The sequence below is a fragment of the Calypte anna genome, chromosome 2 (assembly GCF_003957555.1).
Source record: "Calypte anna isolate BGI_N300 chromosome 2, bCalAnn1_v1.p, whole genome shotgun sequence".
NCBI classification, from domain to species: domain Eukaryota; kingdom Metazoa; phylum Chordata; class Aves; order Apodiformes; family Trochilidae; genus Calypte; species Calypte anna.
This window is the reverse complement of record NC_044245.1, coordinates 49,428,933-49,442,782: the sequence shown is the minus strand read 5'-3', so window position 1 is coordinate 49,442,782 and position 13,850 is coordinate 49,428,933. Positions and strand designations below refer to the sequence as shown.

At 40.3% G+C, this 13,850-nt stretch overlaps 1 protein-coding gene across 3 annotated transcripts in view; it reads right to left on the bottom strand.

Annotated features, from left to right (window-relative positions):
• The window catches only part of BMPER (BMP binding endothelial regulator), a 150,899-nt gene that overhangs the window by 35,131 nt on the left and 101,918 nt on the right, over window positions 1-13,850 (bottom strand). For all 3 annotated transcript variants that reach the window (XM_030445119.1, XM_030445120.1, XM_030445118.1), the window contains one exon: window positions 10,073-10,409. In XM_030445119.1, the coding sequence (XP_030300979.1) occupies window positions 10,073-10,409 (337 nt within the window). The remainder of the gene's footprint in view (window positions 1-10,072; window positions 10,410-13,850) is intronic.

Below are 13,850 nucleotides of genomic sequence, written 5' to 3'. Positions count from 1 at the left end.
AGGAATGCAAGAAAACATATGGCTCCAACTCCCTTCAGTATTCCCAGCACGTTCCCCACCAGTTTTAATTTCAGCTGGCTTAAGTAGGGGAGTCAGAGAGAGACTTAAATGCTCTCATCCACTGCACATCACGGTGAAGAGGTGAAAGCACAGCACTTGCTCTCACATATGCACAACCCACCATTTGGGTGAAATCTAACCTTACCACTCGCTTTAGGGTGAGGAAGGGGACTGTTTATGTTCTATATTGGATCCAGTGGTATTTTGGTTCTAGCCTTGCTATGGGATGGCACTGGCAGTCTCCACTCTTGAGACCTCACCATTTAAGTCTGTGCCTCCTCTGATGAGTTCACCACAGACAGAGCTGATTATGAGAACAGAGCCATACACATGTGTTTCTAAGTGGCATCTTGAGGGTTTAAAGGGTGGGTGAACCTGACACACATACCCATGCATCCAGCCTGTGCTGTGTACCTTACCCAAGATTAGGTATTGTGATGGTAAATATTTGAGATGGGTAAATTACATATTTCTTTATCTGCACAACTTCCTTCACTCATTCTTGCCTTACTTCCCACAAGTCTGTTCTTTGCTCTGGTGTTGCGATGCCCTAGAGTACAGCAATCCTCAGCTGACAAGATTTGTCAAAGGTGGTCATAAGATTCTGCTATCATGCCCCAGGCCCTCATCAGCAATGGTCCTGTCACATATGACTATGCAGCACCCATGTGCTCACAGTCAAAGGAGGGCTGTGCCTGGCTCTCATCACACTGCTGGCACATGATGCTCAATTGCTCTAGGTGCTCCACTGCTCAGGAAGCAAATGTTTGGCAGGTTGAACAGAAGCAGCAGAGGCCTCCTGAAATGGCTGGTGCTGCTCTTTTTTGTGAGGCTGCCTAAATCACTGGTAATGTGAGGTGCTGATTCATTCGTATGCTGTGAAGACTGAAGGAGAAATGAGACTTGAGTACTTAATAGAAGTTAATTGTTTTATACACTAGCACTTTGCACACTTGAGAGAGCAAGTGTGGAGTATGGAACCTTTGCATAATTAGTGATGCATAAACCCTTACAGGGATGGACAGCAGGCAAGCAGATTTGCCTTTACCTCAGATTGCTATTTTATAACCACAGACAGCTACAAAAAGCTGAAAATAATTCAAAAGTCCCCAGAGATCCCAAAGACTGGGAATATCCTAGAGTTTTTCATATGCCCTGTGAGATTTAGGAAACAACAGCACAACTGAAGGAAAAAACCTTAACCTATGAAAAACACCCGTAAGAATGCCTTCAGTTAAATCAAACCCATATAAAGTCTCCAGAATGGATCCCTTGCATGCAGCAAGTCAGCTCTCAGAACGAGAGTGAGAACAAGCTTGATAAGCAGTTCAGAGCTGTCAAAATCTTCCTAAGGCAAACTTTCTACAGCAAAGTTTTTTGTACCAGTCACAGCTCACGTCCTGCTTTGCCTGATTATCCTGCCAGAAGCATAAATGAACCCTTAGGAATAACAGGAGGATTAGGTTAAACTTATTTCTAAAATGTTTCCCACAAATTCATCTCATTTGCCTGCTTATAAACACCCTCGTTCATCTTTGCTGTGTGTCTAATTAGGCACGATATACTGCAGGTGGCTTAAAATAGGAGCTGAAGTATAGTAGCTTTGCAGTTATGCATGTTAAAGGAAAGGTAATTAAAATTTCATGCTCTGAGATGTAAACTGATCATCTCAGGGGCCTGAAAGGGATTTCTTCACCATATATTATAGGTCACAGTTGGCCAGCTACAGTATGGGTGGGTTTCCTCTTCCTTGTAACACTTACTAGCCTCTGCCCAAGGCAGAATATGAGATCTGATGGGTTGGTTTCTTGAATTATTTATTCACGGAAATAGGCATATTACCATCAGCAAAGCATCTCTGGATTTTATTTAAAATCAATACAGCAATAAAGCTTAAAAGATAATAAGCGAAAATTAAATTAAAACAAACTAGCAAAGAAGCTCTGCTGTGAACATGCCTTAGAAGTTAATCACAATGAGATCAAACAGAGGTCTTGGATTTTGCAGCAGCTGTAGTTAAAATTCTGTGGTACCTGATAGAGACATAGGGTGGCTTCATCTGATGGTGCTGACACCTTTTCTGAATATCATCTCTCAAAAAAATTTGGTTTATATTCACAGCTGAAAAGAGTATTCAGTGTAGCAAGTATTTTTACTTTGGGAATAGATAAAGTGGCACCAAATGGCAGGTGGAGTCTTTTAAAACATTTCCACAAGGGAGGATATCACTCTGCTTTTCTACCAGTTCCTCCTCACAGCTGCTCTCCCTTTTATAAAGTTATGCATTGTAATATGCTACTGAAACATCAGTAGTGTTTTCCAGAATGTGAAAAGGCCCTTTCCAAAAATATTTATTAGTGTATGCAAGAGGGATGTGCTTGTTATTTTGCCATGATAATCCTGGGCCACACATGTTTTTTCTACAAGCTTCTTACAGCCAAGAAGAAAGAATCACAAATCGACTCAAGTTAGCAAAACACAGAAAGGATCTCTCAGTTGCCTGTGACCAGACAAATTAGGTCTCCTGCCTTGGAAAGCCACTCCTTAGAGTTTTCCTAGGAAAAAAAGTGTCAAACAGACAGGATCTGGGAACCCCAATCTTAATGTGTTTCACTTTGTCTACCCCAGTAAAGAATGTACCCCATGTCTCTGTACCAGATGATGTTTTCTTAAATTGTCTGTGGTACAGCAAACGGTGGGAACCAAGTAATAACCAAGAGTTACTAACAGATGCAAGAGATTAATAAACCTTCATGGGACAGTGTCAAAAAACTCTTGCCCAAGTAATCCCCACTGGCTTCAATGAATCAGGATTTTACTCCATGACTCCAAGGCACTGTAGAAAACCAAACAAAAGCACACTACCAAACCTCTGCTAAAGGTAGTCCAGGAACAAGCTCTGAGAATGCAGTCCCCACTGACAAATGAGAAGTGCATTTATGTTACTGTGCTTTTTTATTAGATGTCTTCCACTCCTCTCCCTTCCCCATGGTTCTGACCATCATTCAGGATCATTTTTGTCTCAGTCTAACTGATCTTATATTTTCACATCTGTCAGACACAGGGCAATGAGGAAGACAGTGTTTGCTTATGAAACACCTGACTTGAATTTCATTGATCCAGGTAATAAATCAGAAAAAAATGAAGTTTTACTAGGCAGAAGCAGGTTTTTGTAATAAGTCTCTGTATACCTACATGCATGATAATCACAAATTGAGTTCTTTCCTAGAAAAGAAAGAAAAGAAGCCTTATACAGCACTTACTACCAGTAGGAAATAACTTCTCATTCAGTATAAAAGGACAGCTTCAGGTAGGATTGTGATAATGTAATTAGGGAGCAATACAAACACACTCCAGACATGCCATCCTTTGAAATAAAGGAAACATCCCTAGGCTTTAATCACAAAGTAAAATGTTGCTTCATCTGGTTTTCCTATAAAAATATATTTCCTTGTTTAAAAAAAAAAAATCATTAACTTTCCATATAGGGAAGCACAAAGTGGGTCATCAGAGAAGCATGTGCTTCTTGGCTGGAAACAAGCCATGGAGGGTCCCAGGTGAATGGTGTGGGTCTAACACCATGGTCTTGTCAGATTTTGGAGCCCTCTCCACCCCCAGCCCCACCCCCACCCCCAACCCCATTCCCAATACCTCAACAGGAAAGGAGACATCTGTGAATCCTATGGCATTGCCTCAATGTTTTACAGCTGTAATAACCAGTGATACAAAGAGAAGAATGTTTTCTAGCCCTAAATTCCTGAGGTACTTTTCTAAACAGACAAAAGTGGATGGGGCTTGGTTACATGAAAAATACCCCACCAGGGGCAGGGGTGTGGAGTAAAGATGAAGAAGAATCATGATCTGCAGATAATTGAGCTCAGCTTGGCTTCAGATTTATCTTTCCTGACCACTCAACCTATCTGTCCAAATCCAAACTTCTAATTTTTAAATCTAAACAGTATTTTTCTGGTAGCTCGCACTCAGTCTTGGCTACATCAGATGAAAAAATACTTCAAGAAAGAGGCTTAAAATAGTGGTGATCTATAGACTTATATATATGTGGCATTTTTGCAGCAAAGTTTGATGCTTGCTGATAGAAATCCCAAAGAGCATCAGACACTACACAGTCCATTTTCTCCCCTTTGTCAGCACTGTTGGTCACCAGCAGCAAAAGTCACAGTGCCTCTCACCTGTATGTCACTGACTTCATTATGGCCTGACACAAGATGGACAGGCTGACACTTAGAAGTGGTTTGGGGAACAACTTTAATTTATATAGGGGCATAAAGTAAATGCAGTAGGCAGCTCAGCCAGGTTTACACAGAGGATATATTCCCAAGCACCAGCACTCTTGTAAAGGCTGGGAAAACTGGCTCTCCTAGTCCCTAAGCATCTAGGCTTAGACCTTTGTGCATTTCTCCAATGCAAATCTGCAAAGGATCACCTTGTGTAAGCAGAATGATATGAAGCAGAGTATTTCCATACAGACAACCTGAATTATTAAGCACTTAACAATGAAAGCAACTAAAGCTCCAGTGGTAACTTCAAGTGGATGGAAGACTCAAAGATGCTGAACAGAGCAAACTGGAAAGCAAAGCAGCTAGTTCAAAAGGAAACTCAGGTCCTTGTCCAGGTTTGCTTTAAAAATGCTATTATTATTTCAAATATTTTAAAATTCCTTTCTAACCAGAAACTCCATCGGTCATACAGCTTCACAATGACAATTTGCCCAAGAAGATGAGTAAATTGTTTCAACCTGAGTGCCTCTCTATTGCAGTTACACTGCTGCTATACTCAGACTCTGGGCCAGGTTTGAGCAGTCTGTTCCACAGTCACCAGGGGCTCCTTTCATTAGCACCAGCATGAATGGGAGCAGCAGCCCATGCTCTGTGCTGGGTCTGTGAGGGGACAAGCCACAGCTTTGTGCTATCAGCCCTTTTCAGGAGCCAATACCACTGGCTTGCCTTAAAGTGGGGCACAAGCCAGTTCTGCCCTGAGCTGGGTGGAAAGAAAGATGTGGAGTCTGCAGGAGCAGAAGTCATCCCTGGAGAGCAATCAGAGCTACAGCTGCCCTTTGGTCACACCACAGACAAGCCCTGGAGCAGCCTGGACTCAGCTGGAGCAGCACAGGCAACTGCTGTGCCCATATGCACAAGTCAGAACCAGAAAACCTAGCAGGGAGAATTTTGCAATACACACAGAGGGCTCCAGAGATCCCAGTTCCACCCACCCACTTAACACTTGAAATGAGCTTTTCTGAAGTCATTCTCCAGCCTACATTTCTTTTGCACCATCCTGCTGAGTGAACAAAGGGACATAACCACATGAATTTTACAGCTGTAGGACATCATTGTTAACAGGGGAAACAAACCTTCAAACCTTCTGCTTCAAAGCCACAAACCCTTGGTCCCCATCTTTTAACTAAAGCTTGTAATTAACTTCGCAATGCTATGGCTCACATGCTCTCTGCAGCCATTCGTGGCATATTTGTCAACTCTAATAGGGAGCTGATGGATGACACAACATTTCAGTTTTTAATGTAACTCTAAACAATAACATCTTCTCCATTTAAGTGGGATTTTTTAGAGAAACTGCAGGACTGCGGCAGTTAACTGCATAAAGTTAGTTGGTTAAAAGAAATAGGAACTCACTAACTGTTTAACTGAGGACTAGGATGGAACAGTGTCAGCATAGTCAAAAGGAACATTTAAGACAAGAATTGCAATAAAGTATATTTGCAATCCCTAAATGTATTTGATTAACAGATTCAAACAAATGAGGCTATTCCTATGTTAATTATTGCTTGCCATATAATACTGAATACAACTAAATTCAAGTGTTTGAGAGAAAAATATACCTCTTAGGACAACTACAAAAGAGAAAAAGAGTAACTAATTATTTGGTATGCTGTTGTCTGTTAAAAATGCAATAGTATTAATAATAATGGCAACAGTCACAAAAAAAAAACCCATAGGACCAGTAAAAGAACAAAAAGACATGTCTTAATAATCAGGAGCACAGATTTTCCAGTTTCAAATGGGGAAATTTACTACATGGCAAAAGCAAGACACTGAATATTTTTCCAAATTTACAGCAGTTGTGTGAGTCCTGAGCAATGTCTAACTAATACATTTATGAACTCAGCTATTGGAGATGGGTGGTACACTGATATCATGTTGATGTCATGTTCCAAATCTGTTGGTGATACCAAACTAGAAAAAAAAAAAACAAACTACTAGAAAGCCACAGATGCTAATGAGGGCAGATAATCCTAGAGGCATTAGTCCTATGCCTTCCATTAGGGTGTCTCCTGTAGCCCAACTTGGCCCTCTATCAAGAAGTGTTGCTGTGCCTCTCACAGTGGTCCCTGCACACGTGTTTGAGGCTGCCTGCTCCTGTGTCTTCCAAAGAGGATCCCACAAGGCATCAGCCATAGCTGGGAGAAGCAGGTATGAGGACACAGAAGGGACTAGGGCTGGAGTCACCTGTAGACCCCTGCTCCAGCAGAGCTTGAAGATACATAGTGAGATCACCCATGGGGTAGGTCTTGGTGAGCACAGATAAAGCCCTCTTTTCCTTCCTCAAGTCCTCTAAGCTCCCCAAATCCTCATCCAAGAGCTTCAATGGTACCATAATTCTTAATGACCTGGTAGAGCTTTTTCTGGTAACAGCAGCATGAGAAATTCAGATGGTATCACTTGTTTTTAGTGCTGCTTAGACTCTAGAGTAGCTTCAGGAGTCCAAGTGCAAGCTTTATGGCATACATGGGCAAAGTGTCCCCTCTAAAAACCTGCTACTGGGTAATCTTGGTAACTTTTTTTGGCAAGGACTAACACAGGATGGTTAGTTACATTAAAATACCAAAATAGGCAAGTGGCAGTGGTGATGACGGTCACTACTGATCTCTTCTTCACCCAGAATTTCCCCAGATCTCCTGGAAATTAAAAATCATTTCCCTGCTTAATGAACTTGCCTCCTTGAAGCACAGCACTAAGGGTTACTTTTAGAGTATTATTCATGAGTACTGAACAACTAGCAATGCACTAAAGACAAACAAAAAATAGCAACCCAAAACTAAACTAAACAAACCACAATTAAAAGCCCACAAAATGTGTCTAGTCACAAAACAAAGAATTAAAAGTGTGGTATGAAATTAGATGTTAAAGTTGTTAGCTTGCAGTTTGGACTACAACAAAATCCTTTCTTGTGTGCTTATATTACACTTTTTTTATACCAAGTGCCTTGCAGAGCAACACAAGTTACTAAAGTCACAACATCAACAAAAGGATTAAAGGCAAGGTGCACAAGCATATCTCATAAGGTGTCACAGACCTATCATGGCCAAGCTCGAGAGCTGTTTTTAACTCCACAACTAAGCAGCTAAATTTCTACTTTGGTAAACTTTAGCCATATCTTTTTCACCTAACAACCATGAGAGTCTTGCTGTATGGTTTTGGGTTTTTTTACGACTAACAAAGGGAGAAACTACAGCTGTAAAAAGAATGAGATTTCAAATGAATTTCAGACATCTTCACAGAAATCTCAGCAACACAATGCATTGCTCACTGCCTTTTTTTGGTATTTGGAGAAAACACACCCTAATTTGTAACGTTCCTGCTGAGTTTATTTCTATTTCTGAGAATTCTTGTTAACAGCAGGTCAGTACCAGAGCAGCATAATGAAAATGAGGCAATGTTCATAATATAGTCAAGAATGATGAAGAAAGGGTAACTGCTGAGAATGTAGAATTATAGAAAATTAAGTGTTGGAAGGGAGCTCAAAAGATCATATAGTCCAACCCCCCCTGCTAGAGCATGTAGTATTTCCAATGGAAAACTTTTGCAATACATAATGTTGGAGGGTAAAACCTGAGATGTTTTCAAGTCAGAGGAGATGAATACAAAGAACTTGGTCCTGCCATGCTACCTCTTCTCTTACTCCTAGGAGCTTGTTCATAGTCAGAAAAATAGAATTGGAAAAATTTTAGGTAAACTTAGTCTAAACTTGGAAAACATTGACTTAGTATGGCTTTCTAAAATACATCCACAAAAAAGATGTAAAAATTAATTTAAATATGTTTTAATGGTAATATACTTTTTCTGCAAAAGAACATCACCACCAATGGGTTCTTTGAAAAAAAAAAGCCAACAATGAAAAATGCAATTCTTAAGTACTCGTATTTATACTTAGACACATGCCCACACAGATGTGTATTTATACATGCAAAGATTTATGTCAGAAGGAGTTCCAGAACTTTCTTAAATGTGTGTCCCATAATAACCTCCTCTTGGGATTTCCCTAGTATGAAAAATGGCCACAGTCACTGAATAAATTGCTTGCTGCTACTATGTCAGTTTCTAACAGAAGCAGCATTCTACTAAATACCATTATTTAATTTTAATTTGTGTTTTATCTTTGATTCCTGTATTGAGAGCTGAGCATTCTAAGAGCTGAAAGCATCTAAATGGTAGCAAATGAACTGCTGCTTCTGACAGAAAATGATGGTCATTTCAACATAAAGTTTTCTTAGGAAAAGCAGACTTTTCTACAAAATGACAATCAGATTAAATACTTGCTTGACTTCACTGTCTTTCCAGGACAAATAGAAGACATGATTTTAAAGGAACAGAAATGTTTGATGGTAATTCTTGTGTGCAAGCATGTAGAGATTTTTTTTTTCTGGCTGCTGCAGCCAAAACATAAATCACTTTCCTCTGCGGTGTCAGGAAGTGTATTGCACTAAATTAATCATGAGCTACTTTTAAAAAGGGACAAAAAATCCACTGCAAAATGAAACAAACCTTTCTGTGTCTGTTTTCCATTTGCATTGTCATCACTTACCTTTAGAGGACGATGGAAGTGAGATGGGAATGTTGCTGAAATGCATTCAACAGACCCTGTGTGTGTATGTTAGCATCTCTAGTGCTCTCTGTTGTGCCTCCAGCCATTGGAAAAGATAAAGTATTATAACTTGCATACAATATAATCCTCAGTCTTTGCCAGGGTCCTAGCACAGGGATACACTGCAGCAAACTAAATGCAGAAGCACACACACTACAAGCCAAGCTGTGTGCCTCCTAGCATTTCCCCATCCTGGACATATTCTGCTTGCATAGATAAAAGTCTTTTGGTTTCATTATAAACAAAGAGGAAAATAAATTCATAAGGGAAATGTAGTCATTTTAGAAAGCTTTTCCTAATAAGCCCAGTAGTTCAGCAGATGTGCACAAGTGGGGAAAGCTGGGAGTGCAGAGATCAAGCAGCTCCATCCGCCATCATAAGACTGTGATTCGGCTTGCTTTTATCTTTTATGTCAGGCAATCAAAAGAAAAGCCAATTTTATTTACTGAGTGAAGGGCAAATAAACTCATGCCAATTAAGGAACAGAAATGATGTCTCTGTGGTTTAGACTGGAAGCATTTTAAAGATAAAAAAATCTTAAATAATACACTCAGATAAGGTTCCTAGATCCTCTGTCTTCCTCTGCTCCCAGGGCAGGATGGGCATGCACTGAACTTTCTGTTAACCCTCTCCTTTCAAACTCTCAACCCAGAAACTACACCATCCAAGAGGCACTAGTAATATCCAATATCCCTACTTTAATAAAACAATTTTCAAAATGCTTCTGGGAAGATACACTTCTTTGGACCACAAGGAATAGCAATTATAATCAACTTTAAAGCCGACTTTGAAATCAGAAAGATCTTACCAAAACATTTTGAAGTCTCTTCCCCTCTCTCCTCAGACTCCAAAAGTACTTTATCTCTAGGTGATCAGGAGCCAGCCTGCCTTTCTCACTGTTGGCTGCTTGGGTCTGTATTAGCTCAGCACTATCTCTTTCTGATTTCTGACTCATAAAAGCTCATAATAAAGTAACTTTAAGCCTGTGTTATAGTTCTTAGCAAAAGCAACTCAAAGCATGTACTCAAACCCTACTGAAATTGGGCCAACTGTGTGGTTTTTCCCCTTGCAGAGTAACTTACTATCTCCTTTAACAGCACGCCACACTTACCGATAAAATGTGGTATAATCCACTGCTGAGTGACAGCTCTGAAACTCCCATCCTTTGAGTTTCTGGCACTCCCGGTGAGCTCGGAGTTTCACCCTGACTGTCCCATGGCAGAGCTCAGGCACAGGTTTTCTCTGCGGGCGGCTGCAGAACTCATTGGACTCCACACGCCAGGATTCAGCAAAGTCATCCACGTCAAACTTAAAATTCCCATCCCCCCCAATCAGGTCGTCTCGCTTGTGCCCGTTGTAGTTGCCACACAAACCACAGAGTTTGCCTTTCAGGTGTGGCGCAGCCATGACTTCCACAAAACTGTCTCCATCCCATGAGATTTCCAAGCCTAGTAAAGAAATGAGACAAAAACACATAAAAAGAGAAGTTGAGGATAACAAAGTGAGCCTTTTGTTTGTGAAACAGTGTTCATGGGAACCCAAACAAAGCCATTGGTTTCCTTCTGATAATGTTATTAGATTTCAATACACCTCCCAGTAAGTGCCTCTGGCAAGTGTAGAGTTTCTTAAGCCACACTCAATTACAATACACTTATGCTTCTCTCTGTTCATTTTGTTCCTCCTTGATTACAAATGGGGTTATCCTAAAAAATTGGAGCCAAGGCAGACCTACTCTCAGCATCAAAAGAGGGCCCTTGAAAAATTCTGCACGTCATATTTGTAAAGGCAAACTTCTAGATGATTTTGCAGGGGGGGCAGAATTTCAGCCATTGCTACTCATGGGCATATAAAGGTGTCCATGCTCCATGAGATTCCACAAGTGACCACCTGATGAAAAAAATCCTTTTCTTGCCCGCAAAGTTGACTCTGATTATTCGTTTGGGTGAACACAACTCTTCCAATGCAAGCATCTTGTTTTGTGTGGGTAAAGAGAGTTAAAAAAAGATGACCACAAAGATATATCAGATGGGTAAAACTGTTGTAAGAAGGCATTTGAAACAGGATTCAAACTGTTCATTCAAAAGGGGTTAATTATCAGCCTTTTGAAGTTGTCTTCATGAGTCAGCAATACAAGGATAGATGGTAAACATCTAATCTTCACCTAGTGGCTGGGATTTAAGTGTTCTGCTAAAATCTGTTTTAGCCTTCTAATACATCAAAATCTAAATTGTGTTCTCTGTGTGAAATCTATTTAATTTGTCTCTACTTATCTCAAAGCTAATTGTCTAGCTTAAGTCAGCTGTCTGGGCCCTCTCTTTGATGGACACAAACAGACAGTTCTGGATCACAACAAAGGTGTCTAATGGAGTGGGAATAAACTACCTTCTGAATGTCTTTCTGTTTCCACTCTGATATTCTAGAGACCCCAGAGATCAGGTGGAGCCTCAACTTCTAGTTTTCACCTGGGTGATTGTAAATTAAATAAATTCAACCTTTGAGAAGTAAATATGTATCTCATAAGTTAAAAACAATTTTGCTATCATATGGGACAAAAACACACCAAGAATCACTGCTTCTTAAGTTCTACCCAAAAATGGCCTTTCTTTTAATTATTTCGAATGTCTGATGAAAGCTTCTACTTCATATCTTTTCAGTAACCCTGCATCTGAAGATCACAAAACATGTTGCTGGCACTAATTTATTCCCATGAAATACCTCTCTGCAGTGGTTAGTTAAGGGTAAACACAGAAATCTCTTTTTAAACAGGATAATCTCCATTTTGCCATCTTCTCTCTGCCTGGCCAAGAGTACCAAGGAGCATCACTTCATGCTGCAGGACCAGGGCTTTGCTCCAGCCTCCCACATTTAATGTGTGAGCTGGCTTAGCACCACCCTTTCCTCTTGTAAATCAGTGCTTGTCACTATGTGATCCAAATCCTGCCCTATCCTCATGTAAGTAATTAACATACCAGTGACTCAGTTCAAAGCTGGAACCCTTCTTTTAGCAACACATCCCATTGTCTCCTACGACAATCCCTATCCACACTGCAGAGAAACAGGCTGAGGCTCAAACAGCAATTACAGCTATGGAGGGGGTGTTTTGTCTTTGATTCATGCTGTCCTGGATGACACTATGACTCCAAGAGTTTGAGGAACACTTTACCCAACAAGGTTGCACAGATAATTCTGCATCGTCAGTCAACTACAGCTGGTTGCATCATGTTTTCTTATCACTAAAGGTTAGCAAGAATAGCACAAATCTGTCCTGAGCTGAGTGTGCCTGAAAGCAGTTTCAAATTACCTAATAAATCCAGCATGGACAGGCCCACTGTGTCCTCCTCCAAAGGCACTTAACACCCAGCCAACTGAGAAATTGTGCAAGACTACAGTTGTTAACGAGGCCAGCACAGTGGCAAGGGGGAAAGCTGCCTTTTAAGCTGCTTCATACATTATCATTGCTGAACAAATTTGAATCCCAGCTGTCTCTGCTTCTGACAACGCTGAACAAAACACAGCTTGACTTGCAGACACCAGATTACCAGATACTGCCATACTAGCATTTAGAAAAACTTTGCCATTAACTTATAAACTAAGTTTTCTTTGGACCTGAGAATCGTATAAACTTTCTCAAAGCTTGAAGCATCACGACCCAAATTCTCAGGCAATTCTCTTCAGAAAATAACTCCAGTTTTTAAGGCAGAGTTCAACTTCTTTCCCAAATGAGCTGTCTCAGAAGCTGCTGACTTTTAGCAGTCACAAAAGAATGGCTAATGATTCTATCTTAATTTTCCTTTTACAACATTTTTCCTCAAGTCATGGCTAACTGATTTTCAGTGAAACCACTCATGTTCATTGCAAAAGGTCAACTCTGACATTATCCTAAATACCTGTGTGCATTTTGTGAGAGTTAAATTAATCTAATTGTTACATGGTGCTCTTTGAACTCTAGATATGCAGGGGAAAACCCCATAAAAATAAAAAATAACATAAAATTAAGACTTCTAATCTCAGCTTATAAAAATGCACATTTAAAATTTCCTGCTTTCATTACTGGATTTGATTCAAGAGACTCACAGTTTAACTACCACAAAAGGATGTACTTTCTTCTAGCTGGGTATTGTTTAATTACACTATATTCTGCTGTAGTTGCTCAGATGGAGGGGTAATTTTTAGCTTTGATGAATAGCCTACAGGTTTATGTCCATAACGGAGCTTATTCCCTTTTGGGGTAACGAGGAAGGGTATTTACTCCTTCATGAATGATAATTTTGTTGGAGCCTGATCGTGCTGTGCAGTGTGTGCCTTTTTTGTTTGTTCACAAGCAGAAAATTCAATTGGTTGCTGCAACAAGAAACAAGAGCTGTGACAGAAGGGATTATGCTACGGGGCGATGTTTGAAATGGTTTCCTTGGCAGACAGAAATTGTTTGGAAGAGTTTCTTGGTGCCTAAACCCCCCTTTCCTTCCCTCCTCAAAATGGATGAGTTTCCCATTCCCTTGGAAAAAGATCAGAATCTAAGATGCGAAGCCAAAGGGTGTTGCGTCTGTCCCATCTGGGGATGTGCAGAGAAGGAATATTCTCTCAGCTACTTTTTAGGGTTTTACATTTTGCCCCTTTCTTTAATGGGTGCTTAACCAACTTGTTACTTGATTTCTTAACTTGGCACACTATGTGCTTTACTGCATTTAAAAAAAGTCCTTCTGGATTTAACCCCATCATACAACAAGTTCCCCTTGCTAGGAACTCTCATCAATTGTTCTGCATGATTTTTTATGGTAAAGGCATCCTAAAAGATTTGGAGCCAAAGTAGTACAGAAAACCTCAGCAAAGCAGTTTCATGCAGAATATCAGCACAGAAACACCACTAAAAACTGCTCCTGCACTAGAGA